The sequence below is a fragment of the Alosa sapidissima genome, chromosome 18, assembly GCF_018492685.1.
Source record: "Alosa sapidissima isolate fAloSap1 chromosome 18, fAloSap1.pri, whole genome shotgun sequence".
In the NCBI taxonomy this organism is placed as follows: domain Eukaryota; kingdom Metazoa; phylum Chordata; class Actinopteri; order Clupeiformes; family Clupeidae; genus Alosa; species Alosa sapidissima.
This window is the reverse complement of record NC_055974.1, coordinates 17,607,680-17,634,018: the sequence shown is the minus strand read 5'-3', so window position 1 is coordinate 17,634,018 and position 26,339 is coordinate 17,607,680. Positions and strand designations below refer to the sequence as shown.

General features: G+C 42.2%; 3 protein-coding genes across 9 annotated transcripts in view; 1 reads left to right on the top strand and 2 right to left on the bottom strand.

Moving 5' to 3' along the window:
• The window catches only part of LOC121689406 (kelch-like protein 33), a 37,228-nt gene extending 23,949 nt beyond the window's left edge, over positions 1-13,279 (top strand). For 3 of the 5 annotated variants that reach the window (XM_042069195.1, XM_042069199.1, XM_042069196.1), the window contains 3 exons: positions 848-1,098; positions 1,698-1,868; positions 2,824-4,012. In XM_042069195.1, the coding sequence (XP_041925129.1) occupies positions 848-1,098; positions 1,698-1,868; positions 2,824-3,349 (948 nt within the window). In that variant the 3' untranslated portion in view covers positions 3,350-4,012. Of the gene's footprint in view, positions 1-847; positions 1,099-1,697; positions 1,869-2,823; positions 4,013-10,872; positions 10,898-13,242 lie in introns of those variants that run through there. The other 2 variants (XM_042069197.1, XM_042069198.1) reach the window with 2 other exon arrangements.
• ltb4r2a (leukotriene B4 receptor 2a) overlaps positions 2,070-26,339 on the bottom strand; it is a 41,427-nt gene continuing 17,157 nt past the window's right edge. For 2 of the 3 annotated variants that reach the window (XM_042069285.1, XM_042069284.1), the window contains 2 exons: positions 25,805-25,848; positions 20,633-22,276 (listed from right to left, as the gene is read on the bottom strand). In XM_042069285.1, coding sequence (XP_041925219.1) covers positions 21,928-22,276; positions 25,805-25,848 — 393 coding nt within the window. In that variant the 3' untranslated portion in view covers positions 20,633-21,927. Of the gene's footprint in view, positions 2,096-20,632; positions 22,277-25,804; positions 25,849-26,339 lie in introns of those variants that run through there. The other variant, XR_006024774.1, reaches the window with a different exon arrangement.
• On the bottom strand, positions 5,169-15,415 carry ltb4r (leukotriene B4 receptor). Its single transcript, XM_042069286.1, has 5 exons — positions 15,207-15,415; positions 11,558-11,947; positions 10,963-11,197; positions 7,877-8,153; positions 5,169-6,070 (listed from the first exon to the last, which is right to left on the bottom strand). Exons 2-5 carry the CDS (start codon positions 11,898-11,900, stop codon positions 5,690-5,692), a joined length of 1,236 nt encoding a protein of 411 aa, XP_041925220.1. The 5' UTR covers positions 11,901-11,947; positions 15,207-15,415; the 3' UTR covers positions 5,169-5,689.

The following is a 26,339-nucleotide window of genomic DNA, read 5'->3' as shown; positions in this document are numbered from 1 at the left end:
CTTTGGTGTACTCAACATTTCTGGGTTCACCTTTCTGTCAACTAGACTAATACAAAAGCAGCATGGCTTGTGAAGTCTGGGCCAGATCTAGGCCAACACATTGCTAAATCAGGATTATGTTGTGGTCAGGTCAGGGTGAGTTCATCTGAGTCAGCTGGCTCTTTGGTATGTCTATGTTATGTGCACATTATGTCTTTATCTAGTAAGTGAGTTCATATTTGACTGCCAGGAATGTTTCTGTGTGACAGAAAATATGGTACCTTATCAAGCATCATTGCATGTGACAATATGAAAACATTAAACATTGTCAGAAAGAGTGAGTAAGGCCGTTACACTTTCAGACTCACACAGACTGACTCAGCCTGGGATTCAATGTGTGACTAAGGGTGACTCGCTGGTCAGTTCCTGGTCCATTCCACTTACACAATTGACTTTAACTCTCCTCATCTAGAAACCAGCTCTACCAAAATACAACATAATTAATTATTATTAATTATGAAAATAATATTTATGAGTTAGTTTCATTTTCAATTGATTAAGTTGTTTGTTTTATCATTATTTCACATTTGTTTGACTGCTTGGGTTTACAGTGAACCAGAAACTATATATGCTCTATATGCAATTTCTTTTCTGCATACTGAAGAAAATTGAAAGAACACATGCCCAAATGTTTTATTTTTCCTGTCAATGTGCTTAATAAATATATTTTGAATCATAAATCATTCTCACCTCATCTTTCTCACACCCTTTTCCCCATCTCTCTCTCTCTTTCTCCCTCTTTCTCTCTATCTCTTATTCTCTTTCACTCTCATCTCCTCCTCCTCTCTCTCTCTGTGTGGCGGCCCAGGTTCTCGTTCTGGTTGGGGGAGACTGTGTGGATGAGAACTTTACCCGGCGCGAGCCCAACCGCAGCCTCTGGGTGGCTCGCCGTTTCCTGAAAGGACCGGGTCTGATCAGAACCGTGGAGTGGCGTCCGCTGGCCCAGCTCCCTGACCCGCCCCGGTTCCGCCACTGCGTGTGCGTTCACCAGAACAAGCTCTACATCATCGGCGGCCGCAAGTACTACGGGTCCCTGGACATTCTTAAGTCAGCGATGAGGTGGGCAGGTGGTCACACTGTAAAACCCGGGAAGTTAACTTAACTTAACTTAAGATTTAAATACTGTTAACTTAATTTGACTAGCAAGATACACTGTCAGGTTTTACAGTGTATGTGTGTAGGAGGAATAAGTCAGATGAGGGAGAGAACTGAACTAAATACATCCTGTTTCTATCCTGTCAGCTGCTCTCTCTCTCTCTCTCTATCTCTCTCTCTCTCTCTCTCTCTCTCTCTCTCGCTCTCTCTCTCTCTCTTTATCTCAATCTCTTGACAGTATCTTTCCCCCATTGACTAAGTTTACATACAGTAATAGTGGAATTATTTTCTGTCAGGATATCCATCCGGTATATCGCCTGTGAGATTGCAAAAGATCATGAGTCAGTCACAGTGGTGTTGGTGGTTGGTGTAAGTTGAGAAATACTGCCAATGAGTGATTGTTAAAGTGAATTTAGCTTAGTTAGTTATCATCCATGTCAAATGTTTCTCAAAATAATCTTAAATAGTTAGTTCAATAACTTTGATACTTTGTATATTTCACATAATAGAAGACTAAAGTAAATGTTGAGTGTGCAGAGTGAACCATGTCCTGTCTGCTTCAGGTTTGACCCTGTGCAGGGGAACTGGGAGCGGTTGCCAGATATGGCTAGTCCTAGAGATTACTTTGCCGCTGTTTGTCTGGATGGCAAGGTGTTTGCGTTGGGTGGTAACCGTGATGACATACACTACCTGGACACAGTGGAGTACTTCACACCTGAGGACAACACCTGGAGGTAGCTAAAGGGAGATAATTAACCCTTGTGTTATCCTCAAATCTTACCGACACTCTTTTTTCTTGGGGTCAATTTGACCCCAGCTAAATAAACCCTCAGAAAATGATTATAATTCATATTGTTACCCAGTTTTTTTGTGACAGGTACTTAACAAGAGTGTAATAACCACCATCAAAAGCCCTACAAAACAATCCCCCCCCCCCCCCCCCCCCCACACACACACACCCCTTTATGAACCTTGGAAACCTGGCTGACAATATTGCCCATCCAGTGTCAGCAGCCCAAAGGCTTGCTGTTGCTTCCCCTTTTGACTTATACAGTCCTGCCAAAATGACTTATATGTAATAGGTACTTGTAATAATGATAATAACAATATGTTCTCATACTATTCAAATAATAATATCCAATAGTGTCAAATATTCATGTATCCTATATGTTCATACAGCTGGGGTCAAACTGACCCCAAGGAACATCAATGTACTATATATTTGTACAGGACATTGAAAACAAATTATTGTACAAATTTCATGCTAACTCTGTTGTACCCTTCAATTGAGGAAAAGTCATGAAACATGAAGCAAAAAAAAAAAAGTGAACCATATATTTTATGATGTTAAACGTTGTGTGTCCCCAAGGATAACATGAGGGTTAAGAGACCCAGTATTTTTTATTATGTTTGAAAGCTTTTTTGCTCCTTGTGTATCACACTTATTGTTGGATACAAACCCCTTTTTTTTAATGATAATTATTTGTAAATTATACATTGTTACCATACCATATGTACTACATTATTTAAAGAGTTAAATAAACAACAGAAAAAGAAAAATAATGTAAAAATATTGATGAAATAAAACAATCAAAGCAGTAAAACCTATATAATACAACACACACACACACACACAAACACGATAACCCAAGGTCAGTTACGATGTGAGATGTCCCCATGTCTCCACAGACTGGCCCATCCTCTAGACGTAGGTCTCTGCGGCCATGCTGCCACCGTGTGGGACGGTGAGATCTTCGTGTCGGGCGGCTGCGATGCCAACTTCCACTGCTTTTCCTCCTTGTGGCATTACCACCCCAAGCGCGGCTGCTCGCCTCGTGCGTCCATGGCGGCTGGCACGGGCCGCGCGGGTCATGTGATGCTCTCAGCGGCAGCCGGGCTAGTGGTGGCTGGTGGGCTGCAGCCATCCTGGCGAGGCTACAGCGACCAGCTGCAGTGCGAGATCTACTGCCCGCGGCGTAACACCTGGACACTCTTCCCTGTGCTGCCCCGGCCGCACTTGTCGCCGGCCGCAGCCGAGGTGGATGGCCAACTATATGTGCTGGGGGGGTCGTCGGCGGACACTGCGCGCGACACGGCGTGGGTGCACCGCTACGACCCGCGGGAGGGCCGATGGGATAAGCTGGGGGCTATGCCGCGACCCTACGCCGATCTTTGTGCCTGTGCACTGCAGCTGCCCGCTGGGGTGCAAGTGTAGTAGAGACACACAAACACACACACACACACATACACACACACAAATAAACATAGACATTAATGCAAATACTCACACACTTACACCCGCCCACCCACATTGTATACCAGGGGTGGAACGGTACATGTACTGTATTCGTATTGAACCAATGAACCGAAACGGTACGGGCGTCACAGTTCGGTGCATGAATTTACACGGAGAATACAATAGGCTACATAAAACTTGCGTGCGAATTCATTAATGTAATGCGGAATTACTGTTAAATACGAGAGTCACGAGAGTTCTTTAGCGACACCTAATCTGTAGCCCCGCCTTAGCTCTGAAGCTCTGATTGGCGCCTATGTTATTTTTTTGTCAGGTCGACGGTCGAGTCAGTCAGTCAGAGATAGCAGCACTAAGGACGAGTATGGCGAGTGGTGGCGACCCACAAGAGTTAGAGGATCCCCTGGTCTCTTTAAGATCGCAAGTTTGAGAACTTCAGTTACAGTAGTACAGGCGAGAGAGTGGTGTTGGCGTTGTTCAGCAGTAGTTTGGTATGTGAGTGGAAATACATCGAACATGCTAACACATATCCGACGCCATCACCCAGATGTACGTTACCAATCACTGGAATGAGACCAAAAAAAAAAACTTCTCCCAACAGTGCTTCACCAACCTTCAGATACACATACAAATAGGGCCAAAAACTAGGCTTAAAATTATTGTGTTGACAGAAAGCGATGTAAACCGTGTGGTGATTACCTTTGTTAGGGTAACTTGTAACTTCTCACATGAAGAGCTGGCAGTGTTAAGTGCATAGACAGTAAAAGAAAGTGTCAACGCTTTACTGTACACACACTGAAAAATATTGAGGCAAATTGTAGACCCTTCCATATACAACCAAACACGGATGTTGAAGGTCTTGCCTAAGTGGATTTTTAAAAATCATTATTCTTTGTAATTTGCACTTTCAGAAATAAGAGATGCTGTAGGCCTATTTTCAGTTTTACAGATTGAGTCTGGAGATGTTGTGGGGTACTTATTGTTTACTGTTTACATCTTACTTTACACACTTCAGGCTGTTGCAGCTCAGGGGAGAGACTGTATGACACTAGGTGGTACAGCCTGAGACATGCACAATAAAAAAATTGCTTTCTGCATTTTTGTTTTGCTTTTCCCTCCATTGTACCGAACTCGTACCGAACCGCGATGTCCGAACCGAGGTATTAACCGAGACTTCTGTGTACCGTTCCACCCCTATTGTATACTGACAATGACACATATAGACCTACAGGCCCACACATACAAACAGCATATGCACAAAGGGCAGATTCAAGTGGAATTTAAATAAAATTAAAATATTATATTATTTTACTAATACATACTAGTACCATTTATTTTCTATTCGGAGTGCTTCAAAATGATATATTTATGTACAACAAACGTTGTGAACTTCTTCACTGTTTAGTGGTTAACACTGTCTGTCTAGCGCTCAGACCTTGCTAATAAGGTATAAGTAAATAAGAACGGCATAAGTACATACTGTACTTTATGTCCGCATAGTAACCAAAGTGTGTGTGTGTGTGTGTGTGTGTGTGTGTGTGTGTGTTTGTGTGTCTATTACAAAAATCAACCCAAGAACACTCTGTGACTTAAAGAGGAAGTAATCCGATTGCGAAATATGAAAAAAAAAAAGAGACATTGCAAATACTAATTGGGCCATGTCCTAGAGAACGAACGAACAGAAAAAAATCACGCTCCTCTGTAACCATCATAAGAAGCAATGGCAATTACCACTTACAGCAATGATGAATAAAGTAAAGACGACTCATAAAACATGACATGATTATTTGGACTTTTATTTGAATGAAAGTTTCCTGTCAAACAACAACTTGGGGAAAATCTAAACATGGCTACTGAATTGTAGTCTATTATGGGTGTTATATGATTATACATGATAATGCAAGCCAAATCAGAGGCCTATATGGCTGAGCATGTACATATTTACATATAAAGAAGCAAAATAAACTGTTCTCCAATGCTACTTGATAGAGCAATGATATTAAATAAAAAATCTCATAATACAATGTGCACAACAACCAGAGGAACAATATTCACAGTATAAAAATATTTTATAACGTCACTTGCACAAGGCTGCAGGAAGTAACCCAGATTACCAGTTTGCCACTTTTCAACACTCACCAACACTTACAACACATCACTCTCTCACCCACACAACTACACACTCCCTGTTCTCCTCTCTCTCCTTCTCTGTCACTCTCTCTTCCTCATTCTCTCTCTCACAAACACACACACACACACACACACACACACACACATACACAAACACATTGCCTCTCCATTCTACTCTGCAACCGCCATGAGGGTTTTCAGCTCGGCTATCTTCTTCGTGTCCTCCTCATTGATTGTCACACTCTCTCCTCGTCCTCCTCGTCCTCCGCTCCCACGGCCGGTCAGCTTCCTCGAGAGCTTGTGGAAGGCCGAGCTCTCGTCAGGCACAGAGCTGCGGCTGGTGCGACTGCTGCGCGAAGTCCCGTCGGAGTTGGTGCCCTCGAACAGGCGCGCCATGAAGCCCAGGCCTGCGTTGCGGATGTGCGAGCTGCCGGCGAACACGTACAGCACAGGATTCACGCTGCTGCTGAAGAAGGCGAACGCTGTCACGTTGGGGCGCGCCACCTTCGCTGCCGCACTTGCCCACTCCCAATCGCCCAGCAGTCCAATCACCTGCGGACAGACAGATGGACACATGGGACACTTAGAAAAAGTTGCTTTATATGTGTTAGGACAGACCATGCACACGCGTCTAGATTTCTAGGCTAGTATTTGGATGCATGCAATTACACCCACAGAAACTTACATGCTGAACATTTTCATTCACTAAACAAACAAAAATAAACATTATTACATAATTATCCCTCCACCAGCATGACTGTCTGTGGTGCACAAAGCAAGGTCCATATGATCATGTTTAAGTGATTTTGGTATGGACAAACTTGACTGGCTGGCAGATAACAATGTTCTCTACACCATCAAACACCTTCAGGATAAACTAGATCAGACATTGCAAATATTGCTTCTCATCCATCATAAATACTTTTCTGGATGAATGGGGGGAAATTCCCACAGACTCTCCAAAGTCTTGTGGAAAGCCTTCCCAGATGAGGCTGTTATAGATGCAAAGAGGGCACCATTTTTATTTTTCGTCCTGGGGATTTAGAATGAGATGTCATTGAAGTTGCTGTGAGGGTAATGTTGAACAGCACCGTTGCGTGTTTCATTTTTGTGCCAGTGTCAGCAGGTTGCAGTAGGCCACTGTTTCCTTCCTAGACGTGGTTCAAACCACGACCCAGCAAGAGAATAGATGGGCTTGACATGTTCTGTACTGAAATACATCCAAAAGACTGGTTGATAGTCATAATTTGTGTTTAAAAGGGGGAAAGTGGAGGCTACATGGGTACTGTAAAGTAGCAGACACCGAATGAAGGTAGTTATTGCATTCTGTTGACATGTTAACATTAGGTGAAAGATAGTGGCCTAGTTTAACATGTCTACACTCTCTCCATGGCAACTGAGGGTAAACAAAATGACCTGACTACTTTCTGGTAACAACTATAGTAAGTTCCCGACAACACTCTGAAAATCACTCACACAGGCATTTTGCTCATCTGTTGTTCTACACACCCCAAGAAGCCACAATAAACAGTTATGAGAAAAAAGAACCAACACTAGAACCAAGAAAGTAAGCTTCTGAGTGTGAACTGTTTGTAAACAGATCTGCACCACAGTAGCAGCCATTTTGCCAACAGCATATCTGACAGCATGTGTCCTGTCCGTGGGTGTGGACAATGGGATTCAGCCAGACTATTTCAGAATGCAGGATCTAGGTGCGGATGTCCATCAAGCACTTGCACTGTGGTGCAGATGTACAGTATATTTTAAACACCATCAGTGTTTCCTTGCTATGGCACCCAAAGAGCATAACTGCCACTCACAGTGTGTCCTGATTGACTGAACAGCACCTGTCACTGAACAGAGAAGCAAATTAAACCTTATAGAAAAGATAATAGCCCTGCACACTCAAAAATGCACACACACAAACATACACACACACACACTATACACACACACAAACACGTCCATCCTTGCTTCTATCTATCCCTCCATCATCCCTCCCTCTACTACCTTCTCTCCCTCTCTTTCCCTCCCCTCTCCCTCCTTTTCCTCGCTTACCTGTGGGATGTTGGTGATTTGATAGGGAGCCAGGAGAGTTCAAAGACAGCCCTTTTACCTTGCCCACTCCATATCACAATGCCCCCCATTCTCTCTCTCTCTTTCTCTCTCTCTCTCTGTCACTTTCTCTTTGTCACTCCTTTTCCCTCTCCTTATCCCTCCTCCCTCTCCTCCTTCTCCTCTCTCTCTCAACTGCTCACTTGTTAAGGTAGCCAGAGGCCTTTCATCCAAAAGTCTCTGCTTCATTGTTCCCCCCCCCCCCCCTCTCTCTCTCTCTCTTTCTCTCTCTCCACTCCTCACCTGCAGGATGTTGATGATGTGGTAGGGCAGCCAGAAGACAGCGAAGGCGGCAAGGATGAGGAGGATGAGGCAGTTGCCGCGGCCGCGCCCCTGGAACATGGCTGAGCGCAAGCGCCGGAAGACGGAGGAGTAGCAGCCGGCGATGAGGACAAACGGTAGCAGGAAGCCCAGCAGCGTCTCGGTCAGGTACTGGAAGGCCTCGTGACGCACGCTGTTCCAGTGGAATGGCACGCAGAAGAACGACGAGATGTTCTTATGTCGTAAAATCTGCAAGTTGCTGGGACAGAATAGAATAGAATAGAATCTTTATTGTCCACTCACATGGAAATCAACATTTGGCCTCACTGACACCTGGTACATACCCACAATACTTTACAACGAATAACCACAACCACTAAATTTTAGTCAAAAAACTAGCTCTTCACAGATTATTGAATTACAAATTGGGCTGGCTGGCATAAAAACAACCACACAGAGGCTTCATTCACCATGTGCTGACAGCAACATTGGGCAATAGAGAAGATATTGCATGAGTAGCATAAAAATACATTCTTAGGATGACAGCATAGTTAAATTAATAAGTCATTTGTTAAACTAGATGTACCGCAGAGCGGTACAAAATATGACCGCCACCCAGTCCAGCACTAGTTTTCCACAAAAATAAATTACGCTGAAAGGCCTATATGATTCTAACTGTCTCACTAAATTGCATTATCCACACTCAATTCTCACTGGTATCTGCTAGACAACAAGTACCAAAACATGATTAGTTCATAGATTTCACATGTAAAATTCATTTTATACAACCCCACCCCCATCTTGCCTGTTCATATTGCCTGCGTATGTGCCTGTGTTTGTGCATGTGCATGCATGCGTACATATGTCTACTGTGTGAGTATGTGTCATAAGTATGATTACTGTGAATGTATGTGTGTGCGTGTGTATCTGTTTATGCATATGTGTGCATATGGAATGAGTTAAAATGACCCCTGGTCCCGCTTAAAACCAACATACAAAAAAAAGGTGGACCTCCTAGGCCCTACGGTTCTCAAGATATTCACAGAAAACTGTCTCCGGCCACCTACAGGCCAGTTGGTGTATAGTAACATAAATTAATTAAAAAATTAATTTATTGTGTGGCCCCATGAACGGAATTCCACGAACCTTGGCGTGCATTCAGTGGGTGACATAATGATCCTATACTTCCAATTTCGTGCAGTTTTGACTATGTTAGGTCACAGATACCTGCGATTACAACACCTCATTTTTACTTTTTTGTGTTTAACTAGGTGGCGCTATACATGAAATGAGTGGTTATGGAATGGGTTGACATGGCCCCTTGAGATCAACATACACAAAAAATGGTCCTCCTAAACCCTGCGGTTCTCGAGATATTCACAGAAAACTGTGTCTGTCCTACCCTCCTTTCGGGGGGTCCAGTTCAACAGGGGGGCTACAGATCAAAAGAAAAAATGATGGTTCCATGCTATCCATGTGGGGTTACATGCCCACCAAGTTTCGTGTACCCCGGCCTTTCAGTGTCCCGGGAATCCTTGACAGAAATTTGGACATGTGAAAAATAAAAAAAAATAAAAAAATCTGACTAAACCTATATGACCGCCGCTTCACTGCGCGGCGGTCATAATAAAATGATGGAGGATGGATTGAAAGATCAGCATGAGGAAGATTGGGGAACACTTTACTTGGATAGTCTGTCTACAGAGACTTTGTAGATGGTTTGTTGAAATATACAGTATGTGCTTTAAAATTGTTTGAAATATTTAAAATTACTGGACATCAACCCTATCCCTAACCTTAACGCTAAAGTGTTGTTAATCCTATGAGCCTAACAGGCGCAAATTGCATCCAAATTCACACACATTATTCTCTGTTGAGTTGTTCATGGAGTACTCATCTCACAAATATCACATGCATATCATGTGAAGATCAGAAGCATGATGTTGTGATATGCTATGGCTTTTTAATTTACAAAAAAAATATTTACTGATATAAATATTTTATTTATTATGAATTCAATAAAGTCTTGTCACTGAACCATTGGATGTAGAATGTGCCTTATACTACTCTGCATTTGTGACCTAAACTGACTTGCTTGCACAATGTGCAGATGTCATGCAGCCCAAGGAACAGTCACCCCCCCCCCCCCCCCCCCACACACACACACACACGCAGGTAATTATGAGTGCTGACTCAATAGCATGACCCCCCCCCCCACCCTACCCTACACACAGGTAATTATGAGTGCTGACTCAATAGTATGACCCCCCACCCCACCCCACACGCAAACCAACACAAACCCCACACCAAACATTCTCTCACAGTGCAAAGTTGTGAGAATTTATGATCAACTATTTTTCATGCAGGGGAAGTAGTCTGATGAGATCATTGTGGAAATATCGCTTACACACCAATACAGTTAAAACCGACTTTGGTTTCCTGTTGTTTGTGTTGCTTCAAAATATATAAGAACATACACAGTGCCAACACCAACACACACATGCACACACACACACACACACACATGCTAACACACACACACACACACACACACAAACACATACAAACTCACACACACACGCACGCACACGCACACGCACACGCACACACACAGACTCGATAGCATGCTCATGCACATGCACACACCCAAACAAAGAGACACAAACACTCACACCATCACACACAATCTTTGCACATATTCATATACGGTTGTGCTGACTCAATAGCATGCACATGCATAGAGCCACATGTGCAAACACACACACAGACACAGACATACACACAACACCTACAGTTAAAAAAGTGTTGGGTTTCCTGTTTTCCTGTTTTCTATGTTCCTTCAGAAGCAAACAAGATACAAATGGAAATGCAAATAAGACAGAAAGACCAACCCCCCACTCATGCACACACACACACACACACACACACACATACACACGCATGCACACGTACACACACACACACACACACACACACACACACACACACACATACACACACACACACACACACACACACACACACACACACACACGCACACACACACACACACACACACAGACACTCACCTGCGGTAGAAAGGCATGGGCAGTGCCATCAGGAAGGCGAGCACCCACAGCGCCAATATGATGGCCATCAGCGCCCGTTTGGTGCGCAGCCGCTGCGACACGAACGGACGGCTGGTGGCCAGCCAGCGGTCGGCGCTCATGAGGGCAATCAGGTAAATGGACGCGTACATGTTGACGGCACACAGATAGTGGACAGTCTTGCACGCCGCGCCGCCAAACTCCCAGCCGTGCACACCTAGCAGATGAAACAAAGCCCTCAAACATTGAGATACACAGGCAGTTGATATTTGGATATTTCTTATATTTTTAATCACCCATTCGATTTCCCCCTAAATTCCACGTTCAAGATTATGTTTATGATTATGTCTATAGCGACTTATTAGTTAAGATTAAGTTGAAAAACCAACATTAGAAATGATAATAATAATAGCAGTAAGAATCACAACAGTATCAATAACAAAAAAATATAAACATGTGATTCAATTAATTCAAACTATGTAGGTTTATGGGCATGTAATTTGAATGTTATTCCTCATTGAGTCTTTCGATAAAAACGTGCTAAAATTGTTTCGGGGTATTTTTTTCCTCTGCTGACCTGCGGTCAGGAAGCGCAGGAAGAGCGGAGCGGTCAGCAGGACGAGAGCGTCGGCCGAGGCCAGGTTGAGCACCAGGATGCAGGTGACAGAGCGCCGGCGCACGCGGCACAGCACTGTCCACACCACAAACAGGTTGCCGGGGAAACCCAAGATCAGCGCCACAGTCAGGATGCCGATGCCCACCTGGTGGGAGACGGACAGGCCTGGAGAGGAGGAGGAAGAGGACTTGGCGGGGAGAGAGGAGTTATTGGAGAAAGAATTGGAGAAGGAGGGCTGCAGGTAAAGGGATAGCGTTATGGCCAAAGCTGTGAATTTGTGAAGTTTTGAGGCCACGAACTCCATGGTGACAGGCAATAGCTTCAGCTGTAGGCTGAATGTCACTTGTTTATCTGCAAAGAAAGGGAGAGATAGAGAGAGAGAGGAACAATGGTGGGGGTGTGAATGGAGTGAGAGAACTGACAAAGAGAGAGGCTATCAAGCATACAGACAGTTGATGAGAATATTATATCTGCTCAACTGAGTCAATTAATGCAACATATGCAACAGATGGTGTTAGATAGGATGTGAAAACAAGTATTGTGACTTCCTGTCTGGGTCAAATGATTCTCTCTCTCTTAATCTCCCTCTCTCTGTTCCTCTGTTTAGTGCCTTACATGTACAGTAGATGAATGAAAATACACACACACAGACACACACACACACACATACATTAAAGCAGGTATACTGCTGTGTATATGTATAGGCTGTAATTGCTGATGCAGACAGAAGAAGGTTGTTTGGATAGTAGAGTATAATTTCTGTTAAACCCTGTTCTGATGGGAGGTGGTGAAGTGTGATGAGAAATTTGTCTAAAATAAACCACAACCAAAAAGAGCACTGCATGTATCCACCCATCTAAAATACTCTCACAAAAATGAGAATGCTTAGAAAAAACAGAAGGGGGAATTCTTAGAAAAACATGTAAAATCCAGACATAATACTTAATTACTTGTGAAAGAGATGATACTTAAGCCACAGGGAACTCAGACCTGTGTTTTTGTTATTATTTCATACCAGTCTGGCCAATGGTGTAGTCTACAGTAGTTAGCTGTAGTGGGTATACTGAGGTGTAGTATAGTTAGCTGTAGTGGGTATACTGTGATCAACTACAAACTAACACCTATCCCTGCCTATTTAAGTGGGTATACTGAGATTGTATTGCTTTTTAAAGGCACACTATGCAAGAATGTCACCTTTATGAAGCCAATTTGATGGTAAACAAACTTGTAATAGGTGAATCGTTAACCTACAGTAGCATAGCTATACAGCATATACGTAGCGAGTCCCTACCAAGAAAACCAGCCATGCAACTTCCAAGAGTGGCGCCCCGCCAAAACTCGCGAGAATCTGAAACATTACCTTGTCAGTAGCTCTTTGGAGATAGTTTTTGCCTGTTGTCAATCCTTCACCTCCACAACAAAAGCATTTGCATTGTGTACAGGGAGGATAAGTCACGAGAAGTTTGCTATTTACAATAGCAGAGTAACATATAAATACATCGCGTCTTTAAACTCGTCAAAAATACCTAAACCTGCATAGTATACCTTTGTGGGAATACTGCTTAGTCCTGCGTATCACATAGACTACACCACTGAGTGTGGCAAAGGCTTGCACTTCATGCATTGCATGTGCATGATGACGCTACACACACATACACACACACACACACAAACAAGAACATACAGTACATCACATACACATACACAGACAAGAACACCAGAGTCATAAAGAGGCTTGGTAGGTATTATAAGAATGATTTTGAGAGCTGTGAATGCAAATACAGACGTTTCCATTCATTATTTAAAATGAGTATGAATAATTTTGGACAAGCCATGAAAACGCTTATTTTTTAATTCCATGTTTCTACCACATTGACCATGAGCAGGCTTGGAATTTCAACATTCTGGGGGCAAGGCCACTTGGCCTTCAGTTGGGCATATTTGGTGGAGGGCACAAAGGCCACATGTCAGGGCACTAAGGCCAACGTTAACTATACAGTAATATAAAAATGATCAAAGTTGTATTTAGCCTATTCACTGCAGTAGACCTGCATCACTGTATGAAACATTACAAAAAAATGAAACATGACACATTACATATAACTGTAAATCATCTGATCATCTAATATTTGCAGATATCTAGGCTATATTTAACATTTATTTGATATTTGGCCTGTTATGAAATCATGTATTGAACAATTTAAGCACAGCTCAGCTTTAAGAAAGTCAAATAGCCTAGATGCATTCTTAGCATTTTGTGATCATTAAGGCTACTTTCACAAACTCTTAGTCAGCTGTCCTCTGATTTACCGATATCTAGGCGATATTTGTAATATTTATTTAGTATTTGGCCCGTTATAAAATAATGTGGAACAAACAAACACAGTGTAAAACTTAAAGCCCAAATTTGGAGACATCCATGTATGTTGAAATTTACTGCAAATTAAAAACGGGATTACTCTGGAACGGCTAACTGTACAGGGGACTGCTTTACACCTTTGTGTTCGGTAAGGTCTGCTGTTTATTCTGATATATGGTTTGTCATGTGTTAAACGAGGGGTTCGTGAAGTATTCCGCCGAGATGAATGGGTAGGGAGATGGACGCAAAACCTTCAGTAGAATTTATGATTAAATTGAATGATATTATTTACTTTTCTCGCGAACCGTTCACCACAGCAATTAGCGGCTGACATCGTTTAAAAGCTGAGAAAAAGCTCTTTACTTGTGATGTCTGTGTGATGAGTAGGCTACTTAGTTCAACTGAGAAGAATGGGTGAATTTGGATGCACTTTCTTTCTTGCGCTAACTTTCTTCACTGCGTAATTTGCGCTGTGAATGCTAAGATTGTTTTGACAGGCCATAGGCTAAATATATATCGCTATTAGTAGGACGCAAAGCAGAATATTGAAAGAAGGGGGCACCAAGGCCACCGTGGCCTGTAAACCTCTGATTCTCAAAGGGGCGTCACGGCCAACGCAAGGGGCTACGACGGCCATGGCCGTCGTGGCCGCCGTGAAATTCCTACCCTGACCATGAGGCAATGTCATTTTCAGTCAGAACAAACATATTGGTCAAGAGAAAATCAACATTAAATTGGTATTAGTAATAATTTTGTTCTTAAATGTACATCACACACAGGAGAATATTTGCACAACATGGAGGAGAATATAAACAAAAATGAGTATATGGTGCTGGTATTTGTTGTACATCATAATCATGAGGAGGTTTAGCCTATGTTTTCAAGAACAGGTTATAGCATTCTTTGCTTACAGCAAACCTACTTCAGTCATGCTTGGTCACTATACAAAGATACAACTAGGCGCAGCAAGTTTGATTAAAATAAAACACACACACACACACACACAAATAGAGGGAGCTATATATATATATATATATATATATATATATATATATATATATATATATATATGTGTGTGTGTGTGTGTATGTATGTGTGTATATATATATATATATATATATATATATATATATATATATATATATATATATATATGTGTGTGTGTGTATGTACATGTATGTATGTATATGTATAAAGAGAGCTCAGCAGATAACATCGGTTTGACCACACAGCTTTGAAGTTTTGACATACCTGAAGTGGCTTGTATGGGTTGAACACGGTTTTCTTTTGAGACACACTGCGTATAATCCGCTCCACTGCACTAGCCGAGAGATCGGGAAGATGTGTTGCAAAAGCCTGTCATGTCTTTGAAATACTTTGTGTCGTCCCCCTCATTGCGAGATTTCAAAAGGGGAAATCCTTTTCAACTTGTTAACACACAGAGAGACACAGGAAGACACACAGGAAGACACACACGAAAAGTCATCCAGCAGAGCTTGAGGGGAGAAAGTTCTGAAGGTCGTTCACACACACTCTCTTCGTGAACTCAGCTTCTGAAGGTCATTCACAGTCACTCTCTATATACTTTAACTGATGCTTACACTCAAACATCTTCAACGCTACTAACATGCGTGCCCCACTTTATATTTGTGACTGAGGTCATCCGATAAACTATTGCTCCACATCAGCTGCAATCATTTGAGTTGTACAAGTTGTACAAGATTCCATCTCCATTCAAGATTGGTACCCTCCGCCAGATTCTTTAAATCAATGCTAAAAACCTACCGGTCTACGCTTGTTGTATGCATGTTATATGGGTTTGTCACTGTTTCCCTGGAACGTTTTAGTTCGTATTATACTTATTATAATTATTTATTTTATAAACTTTTTTTCTTTTTTGAAGCTCACCCTCATTTGCAAATTAGTACAGTAATGACGGAGAGGCAAATATGAAGCACAGCAAAAAACATAGTAAAAACATGGTTAAAACATGGTTAATGGTTCATTTCTGTAAGGGCTGGCACAGAACAGGACAAAGTGGAGACATATTGTCAGTGACCTGCTCCTTCTCGGAGTAACAGGCCTAAGTAAGTAAGAAAGAGTAACTGGCTAGTAAATCATACAGTAGTTTACTTTACTATTTACAGTACTATAATGACTAATTGACTATATTGTGATTTTTTTACAGTAATGCTTTGACTACTGTGATTTCTACTGTAATACTTAGACTACTGTGATTTTGTCATGTGGACAAGGTTTTATTGTAAATTTTACAACATTTTACTGTAAAAATCATATACAGTAATGTTACTGTGAAATAGTAAATAACTAGATTTCACAGCCATTATTTACAGTGTGAAGAAGAGCTTACAGAGGACTTAGGCCTGTGTCACACCGGGAACGTGCCGTGAATGTCGCGTGTCAGTCGCATGGCGGCTGCGTGGCTTTTTCTACGTCTTTGCTTACCAGAAGTGTGTCTGATGTCTCTTGCTCTCACATCATTTTTTTTCTTCCCTGTTTTGAATGGAAACGCTTCCAACACGCTTGCGTGTGGCGTGAAAAATAGGCGTGAGTCCGTTTTCGCCACGGACCCGGTGTGAAACGGGCCTTACAATAAGCCTAGTCCTTGAGCGACTATGGAATTGATTTGCATGACAGAGGGATGAGTTTATCCTGTATTTTGTAAGTGGTAGGACTGAGTTCATGACAAAAGACAGGCAAGAATATAGTCATAAAAAATGTATTTGTGCCATCATAAAAACACAGTTAACTTAACTGAGAAATAAACAAACAAAAACAGCACATATTTATATGTACATGGTCAACACCAACACACACACACACATACATGTAATAATCATAAACAGTTACATCTTCCATCTTCCATATACACTCTGCCCTTTGATGAAGCTTGCATCATCTTCCAATTCTTTTTGGTTTCTTACTTTTTTTTCTCTCAGGAATTGCAACCCCTCTTTTGACAGACATCAAGTCAATGGGAATTGCATCACCAAAAAATGTGGCTTCCTGTCCAATACCTCACAATAATGTTGAAACATGAATGTACCAGCATGTGGAATGGATACACATATCAACACAAAAAAATACGTCACACATCCCCACACTCTACTTTGAAAAAAAAAAAGTAGTGAAGATGCATTGGAAGATTTGGACATTTTGAAATGTACTGTACAGACACCCAGCCTCTTCCGGTTCTCGATATTTGGAACATAAGCTACATCCTGTATCAAAGTGGAGGCGAATGAGAAACCTTTCAATGGGGTTTTGAGGGGGGGTCTCTATCTACACCACTACTCTCAGGCTTAAAACTTGGGGCCTAATACCAAACACTCACCGAAAACACACTCTCATGGCTATTTAATGGCTATAATGGCTATATAATGGCTATTTTATCCATCTGAAGTGTCATCTGGATCAATACATATAGGTACCTATACATTTCCAAAATATGTTTTTTTTTTTTCATTCCTCTTTTTCGTCAACTTTAGCATAGGGGTGAATTATTATGACCGCCGGTCATATAGGTTTAGTCAGATTTTTTTTTTTTTTTTTTTCGCATGTCTTTCGCATGTCTGACCGGGGTACACGAAACTTGGTGGGCATGTAACCCCACATGGATAGCATGGAACAGCTTTTTTTCGTTTTGATCTGTAGCCCTCCCGCTGGACTGGACCCCCCGAAAGGAGGGTAGGGCAGACACAGTTTTCTGTGAATATCTCGAGAACCGTAGGGTTTAGGAGGAACATTTTTTTTTGTATGTTGATCTCAAAGGGCCATGTCAACCCATTCCATAACCACTCATTTCATGTATAGCGCCACCTAGTTAAACACAAAAAAGTAAAAATGAGGTGTTGTAATCGCAGGTATCTGTGACCTAATTTATGTTACTATACACCAACTGGCCTGTAGGTGGCCGGAGTTTTCTGTGAATATCTCGAGAACCGTAGGGCCTAGGAGGTCCACCTTTTTTTTGTATGTTGGTCTTAAGGGGGCATGTCAACCTATCCCATTACCACTTATTTCATGTATAGCGCCACCTAGTTAAAAATTAAAAAGCAAAACATTAGGTGTTTTCATCACAATATCTCTGGTTGACATGGTCAAAACTGCACGAAATTGAAAGTGTAGAATCATTATGACACCCTCCGAATGCATGCCAAGTTTCGTGGACTTTCGTTCATGGGGGGCCTTACAATAAAATAATTTATGTGTACATTTAGTGACCGTACACCAACAAGGATTCCCGAACACTGAAAGACCGGGGTACACAAAACTTGGTGGGCATGTAACCCCACATGGATAGCATGGAACCATCGCTTTTCGTTTTGATCTGTAGCCCCCCCGCTGGACTGGACCCCCCGAAAGGAGGGTAGGGCAGACACAGTTTTCTGTAAATATCTTGAGAACCGTAGGGCCTAGGATGACCAATTTTTTGCGTATGTTTGCCTCCAGGGGTCACGTAAACCCATTCCATATGCACACATGTGCATAAACAGATACACATGCACACACATACATTCACAGTAATCCTACGTATGACACATACTCACACAGTAGACATATATACGCATGCATGCACATGCACACACACAGGCACATAAACAGGCAAACACCCAAGCACATGCACATGCACGCACACACACCCACCCACACACACATAAACATAAACATGTACACGCACACATGCACACAATTCAAGAATTTCTCAGAATTATGAACAGGCATAATAGGGGTGGGGTTGTATAAAATGTATATTACATGTGAAATCTATGAACTAATCATGTTTTGGTACTTGTTGTCTAGCAGATACCAGTGAGAATTGAGTGTGAATAATGCAATTCAGTGAGACAGTTAGAATCATATATGCCTTTCAGCGTGACTTATTTTTGTGGAAAACATGTGCTGGACTGGGCGGCGGTCATATTTTGTACCGCTCTGCGGTACATCTAGTTTTTCAAGCCACTGTATATGTATGTTTGTATGTAGGTATGTATGTGTGTATGTATGTATGTACTGTATGTATGCAGTGGTGTAGTCTATGTGATACGCAGGACAACACAGTATGCCCACTTAAAAAGCATCACCATCTCAGTATACCCACTTAAAATAGGCAAAGAAATGTATTAAGTAGGGCTGTCAAAATAACTGATTAATTTCGATTAATTAATTTGAGAAAAAATAACTGATATAACGCAGATTAATCGATTCCGTGTGACCTTTGACCCTGAGCCATTCTAGTCAGTAACCATTACACTGTAAAATGAAGGAGAGAGAAGAAAATGTGCTGCCTAGATCATTGATTGGAACATTTACTTTTAAAAAACGGCCTGATGTTGATAAAAATAAAATGTTGATTAAAATAAAGCCCTCTGCAATGTCTGCAGCAAGGAATTTGCACATCACCGGAGTTCATCAACTCTAAAGTTGCACATCAATGCAAAGAAATAGTGTTGACATTCAGGGGAGTGTTATTTTTATTATTTATTTTCATTGTGTCCCCTAGGTTATATCTGTGGCCTGAAATGCCTTGTATGTGAAAAAAAAACTTCTTCTACTTTTGAATAGATTTCCTCAGCATATTAGGTCATATCATAGATTATTATGGCCATTATTTGAACAGTGAAAATAATAATAAGAGTTTTTGAACTTTAATGTCACTAATGCTGATTATTCAATGATTCATTTGAATTTAAATATTTTAAATACTTTTACAGCAAAAATATATAAGCAATTAATTTAGATTAATTAATCACAGAGTATGTAATTAATTCGATTAATTTTTTTAATCGATTGACAGCCCTAGTATTAAGATTTGGGGTTGATCACAGTATATCCGCTACAGCTAACTACTACATCAGAGTATATCCGCTACAGCTAACTACTACATCAGAGTATATCCGCTACAGCTAACTACTACATCAGAGTATATCCGCTACAGCTAACTACTACATCAGAGTATATCCGCTACAGCTAACTACTACATCAGAGTATATCCTCTACAGCTAACTACTACATCAGAGTATATCCTCTACAGCTAACTAGACTACACCACTGCCCCGGTGTGCCTTACCCTATAAAGGTAGTTGCTGCTTTTGTATTCATAATCTACTTTTGAAACTGACACAGACGTGCAAACTATCCTGTCAAGATTATGCATTCTAACATTTTATGGTTATGTCTACAGTTTTGCTTTTACAATGGGAGTGCACAGGCCTCCCCTGTGCAATGTTTGTCTTGCTAATAATAATGTGTGGTTTTTCAACAGCATCATTAACCCTCATCTTTCTGCACTTCTCTGTAGGAGCTGTGGTATCTAACGACCACAGAATGATAGAGTTTACACAGCCATGTATGCGCCCAAGCACGCACACACACAAAAACCCTGACACACACACACACACACACACACACACACACACACACACACAGTGGTGTCCTGCAGAGAGAGAGTGCAGTTTTGCTAGACCAACCTTCTATGGTCTTAAAATTCATTACATGAACTTGTTTATGCATGACACACCATAGATGTTGAGGCTTTCCACTGAACATTATCACTCAACAAAGTAAATAGGAATGGGAATACTGTTGATGTGCATGTGTTCACATTGTCAGCTGAGGATGCTCCCCTTCACTCAACAAAAATCACATTTTCATCACGTCTTACCACACTTTATTCAGTCTTTTACATAACTTTACAAAGTGCAGTTATTGGAGATGAATTTACAAAGTGGAGTTGATGGAGATAGAAGGGAGAGGAGGTAGAAGGAGGGAAGAAAGGAAGTGTATGGTCAGTTAATTTTAGGTGTCACAGTTTTCTGTGATTTTTAGGACACTACTGAGGAACATGGTAAACCCTCTGTTTGAGCATTTCACAGACAGGCTACATGGGCAATATGAAATATCAAGCATCGGTATGTGTCTGTTCCCTAAAATGTATGTATGTCTTTAGTCAGACATACTTTATCATATAGTATGTCTGAAGACAATGTTAATATAATTTCAAAACCATTCCAAATACCATCTGATGGAGGATCTAGAAGGTGGACAGAAAGGCTCTGACTGAAAGCCCAGGCATAATTTGGGAGTTAGTGGTGGGTCTTATATGGCACAGTTGTGGTTTTCATTTACAATTCTTTACCAGTTCCAATTCCCCAAGATGACTCCTCACTGCTGAAGTCATATCTGTCCCCATGAGAATATACAGACAAAATGCCTCACCAGAGGGCAAATAAGCTATGGGATAGATAGAGGAACTCTTACTATCCAACCTGGCAAACTCCAAACATTGAGTCATAGAAGCACTTGAGCAATCACTTACTCAAGTTAGCGGAAGCTTCAGACAGTGGTGGTAACTCAACAAAGTCTTACCACCTTCATCAGTCTGTACATACTGTAGCTCAAAAACAAATCTGGGCCTGACCTGCCTGATTGGCACTATATCAGCAGCTGCTAAGACCTATGACCTGACCTATGGGCAACTGAATGCTGCACGTTGGTGTGAGCTGAAGGCTCTTTGCGGTGGCCAAATACTGAACCATAGATTGATGAATACCATGTAAACCACATCATGCAACATTGCACCCGCAATTGTCAAAACAAAGGAAATGTCCACTCCAAGAACATGACGTAAATGGTTTAAAGCGAGCACATGCCAGGTCAACTCATGAAGCCATAAAGTACGCACAAACAGCACACATGCAGACACACACAGACAGAGTGCTGGTACTTCTACTATTTGACAACACACACACACACACGGCCACAAAGTCTGAAGAGGTATGTTCATTGCTTGTCATAGGTATTCAAATTTGTATTATTCCTAATATTCAAATTCTTTTGAGATTCTAAAGCTTTCACTAAACTCCATGCACTGACTGCCCCAACGAAAATAGGCAAAGCATGCCCAGTTGACGGGGTAAAGAAAAGCGCTTCAGGCCCATGAGTGTCTCTCTCATTTCCCGTTGCTTTGCTGCCCACTGACGCGATTGTGGGTGTTGGCGTGGGCGCTGGTGGTGGACTCTGACTCCCTGAGCTCCGTTCCTTCTTCCCCGTCATCATCCTCGGTCTCCAACGCCTCCTTGGCTTTCTTGTCCTTGTCGCGACTCTCGCGGCTGTTCTGCCGGCTCTTCCTGGAGGCCTCCAGGCGGCCGGTGGCCTCGAACAGACGCGCCATGAAGCCCAGGCCCTCGCGGCGCATGTACGACTTGCCGGCGAAGGTGTAGAGGAGCGGATTCACGCTGCTGCTGATGAAGGCCAGAGTGGACGTCAGTGTCCGGCCGGTTTTCCAAAACTTGTCTAGTCTGGAGAGATAAACAGAGGTGATGAGAGAGAGTCCGGTAAGGGAAGGGGAGAGTGAAGGAGACAGAGAGGGAGGGAGAGAGAAAGGGAAAAAAGTGTGTGTGTGTGTGTGTGTGTGTGTGTGTGTGTGTGTGTGTGGGAGGAAAGGATGAAGGAGTCAGAAAATGAGCAAGGGAGAGAAAGAGGGATGGGTGATTGAGAGGGAAAAAGTGTGTGCATGTGTATGGGAGTAAGAAGAAAGTGTGAGTGTGGAGAAATGGAAGCGTCAGTGTTCTGTCAGGAAGACTCAATTTGTCATTCATTCATTACCTCCGACCAATCACCAGTCTGCATCAGTCCTTATAATGGACTTTGCACCTGGTTGTTGCTTTCAGGTGCCGATTTTCGATGTTCTGTATCCATGCTGGGTAGCTAGTTATTCACTTCGCCAAATCTTTTAACATGTAATGCAGTCCCAGTAGCTTACCTTACGTTCGCTTTCAAACTGTGTTGTTATCTCAGCGGACGCATCACCAAAGTCTCAGTGTTTCCACTAATGTAGTAGCTGTCGTAAACGTCGGAGAGTAAGGTAGGCCACATTGCCACTTGTTCGGGTTGTCTTATCAACGGAAGGAGACAAGTTCCATGGCTTTTAAAGGTTTTCTCCTTTTCACCCTAGTCTCGTGTTAGATTAGTTGCTTAATGATGTTAACGCTTGTGTCGCTAATGTTACAATGCAATATGGTTGCTAAACTTTTCTGACGAAAATCGTCGGACTTACGCTGTTACCACAAACACACGGAACCTTCTTAAACCTCAGTTGTTCCAGTTATCGACACTCGCAATGGTTTCCCTGACATGCCACAGCTTTGTTAGGTCAAGATCCTAGGCAACTTGTCTTGCTGATCAGTTGTGTATAGAAGGCCAACAGGGCTGTGACGATGTGGGGTTTGGCACCCCCACATCGCACAATAGTGCTTAACCATTTGGTCAATCGTTCAAACAGTACAATTGCTTAAGACCAATGTCAAGATATATATTTGGATTTATTGATTGTGCTTTAGTGTATTAACAAGGTTTTTCAGTCTATCTGGCATGGTGGTCATTCAGAGTGGGGCTGGTAATTGGCCAGCAGGCAGATTGTTAATATGTACCTTTGATCAGGGGGAGGAGCTAACAGAAATTAGTACAGGGCTTTAGGAGGTCAGGGAGGTCCTGAAAAAGAGAGATGGCTGAAGGAAGAGGGAAGCTGAGAGTCTCTCTCTCTGCTCTCAGGTGTTATAGTTTCATGCGGGGTAGAGTGTGTGCACATGTTTGGAGATTTTGGCTAATAAAAAGTCATTTTTATATAACTAAGTTTTTCACGTTTTCGGCTGACTTCATTTTCTGGACCCTGCTCGGACTACATTCTCACAAGGGCCAAAAGTACTCTTTCTTGCTGGCTGCAGTGCACTGCTCTGTTTTCCCAGCAGTGACTGCAGTTTCAGGAGACAGGATGTTAGTTTGCAGAGATGCAGATTACGATAGGCCTGTTGGTCCTGTCTGAGATTGAACGAGATTGAAAAAAAGATTAAACGCAACAACCAATGAAAATCGTTCACATGATTCTTCCGAGTGTTTCGTTGTACTGCACACACACTGTGGAATCCGCTGGAGCTCGTTACATCACTTTGAGCACAGAGTAAGTCGTCCCCTGTTTAATGTTACAACAAATTCACAACTTGTTTGACAGAAAAAATGACACGTTGATCGCTGTTAGAGAGTGTTACCCACATAACTAGCATCTGTTTTTCAATGCTTAGCGTCATTGTAGCCTAAATTTAGCAACAGTTTACCAGCTTGTGCTCTCTCACTCACACACACACTCACACCATGTGTAGGCTGCATGCACACATGCGGACAATTAATAAGGATTTATACGTATACTGTAGAGAGAGTCCTTTAAAAGTAGCCTATACTGTTTGTGAAGCTGTCCTACTGTAAAACTAAACATAGCCTTCTGATAAACTATTCAGAGATGGACATCAGAAAATTCTTCCTGAACAGAGGCAGAGGGAGAGGAACAGTGAGGAGGATGAGGGAGGTATGATAATTTTGCCCACATTAACGGTAACATTAAGATTTATGCTGGTAATAGCCAGTGCTGTGATTTGATTAATGGTTTAATGGCAAATGTAGCCTATAATAATATACACAGAATCAGAGTAGCCATCTGTGTAGATTATTATAGGCTACATTTACAAATTATCACCAAAAGTCAGTATGAAGGCTTTAGTAGGCTATTTAAGCTACAAAGAACTGCAGTATTGCCAAGATGTCTATAGGATCCTTGCTTGGGAGGGAAGTATATCTCAATTTTGACTAAAAATAAGCTTCCCTTGTGTTAGTAGGAAAGCCTATTAAATTCATGCCGTGAGTATAGGCCTACTTATGCCTATGTGTTTGGATGTTGCTGGATAGTGGCTGCTACAACAATTGAGGGAGAGAGTGCTGGAGGAGGAGGAGGAGGAGAAGGTCGAAGAGAGGGGAGAAAGAGCACAGGCTGGGCAGTCCAGTACGGAGTATGGAGGAGGACGTCTGTGACCTAGGGGAGATATGTGATGGTCCAAATCAGGCTAGCGATTTATTTCATATTGCGCGCACAGTTAATTAAAAAAAATGTTTTAATGTATTGGGAGTTAGGGGCCTGTGCCCCAGCAAAGCTGTAGGTCTAGAATCGCCCCTGATCCAGTGCTCTAATTACGTGGGAGCCAGAGGGAGCCGAGCTCCCATAGAGTGAGGACTGGCTCCCATGAAAGCAACAAAGTAAAAAATCTGAGGGGGTCTCTCATATCTGAAGGTGTCTGGCATTGTAATATAATCTTAAACAACCACTCATTATCCATCCCTGTGCGATCTCTTACCATTCAAGACCATCTAAACATTTCTGGTGGGTATCTTTATTTCTTATTCTTTGGGGGTATATGCTCCGCCCCCTGCCATCTCATTCCGGCAGGATCTGCAAGGGTCTGCACACTCAGTGACCTGGACCGAGGATGGGGCCTACGCTTATGTCTTCCTTTGATGGATTAAAACATGGGTTAACTTTCATTATACCTTCCCGAGTATTTCTGATAGAAATAAAGGAATGGCGGGAATCGGAGAGGGGAGGGGAGGGGAGGGGCAGAAAGAGAGGATGACAGGAAAATAGAGAGGTTGAGACAGTGTCCATTTTTATTTCATTCATCCTCATCCTTTTCTTTCATCTTACCCTTTTTCAACATTGCATTCACTCTATGAAGAACGCTAGATTTTAAATGATTGTGCTTGTTTTAGTTTATATTTAATTTCACAGCTGGAATAAAAGTAAGATTTTCCCAAATGGCAGTTTGACAGAAGCAGAACAGTATAGTATTCAGCTTACATGTTTTATGTCCACATGTATAAGAAGACTCTCTCTCTCTCTCTCTCTCTCTCTCTCTCACACACACTCTCTCTCTCTCACACTCACTCTGTGTGTGTGTGTGTGTGTGTGTGTGTGTGTGTGTGTCTGTTTTGTTTACCATACCTACCTTTCTTGGAGAGGGGATTTTTCTGGAGCCAGGGCTGCTGCCACCTGAGAAAGAAGGGGATGCCAATGGAAGAGAAAGCCTTTTATATAAAATCACTTACAGCTAAACCTCGCCAGACACTAAGGCTCGCTGCACAATGGCGCCAACATGAGTGTGATGCACTCTGCTTTAATCCTTCAATTACTTAGATTCCATTAATTTCAATTCAAGCCATATCAGGACTAAACCCTACCGCCATGACGATTATGATTCAGTTTAACACTGCTCAACAAAATCCATTGTTTATTGTTTATCGATGCTAGCCAGTTGAAGATTGCGTTGGTGGTGTGTTGGCACACTCATGTCAGTGCCAGTGTGTGGCAGGATTAACAGGGTTAACAGATTTATATTACTATGTCTTGATATGCATAGTTGCAATATACAATACAATACAACAACCCCCCCCCCACACACACACACACACACTCTCTCAAACACACGCGCGCGCACACACACACACACACACACACACTCTCTCACACACACACACACACAC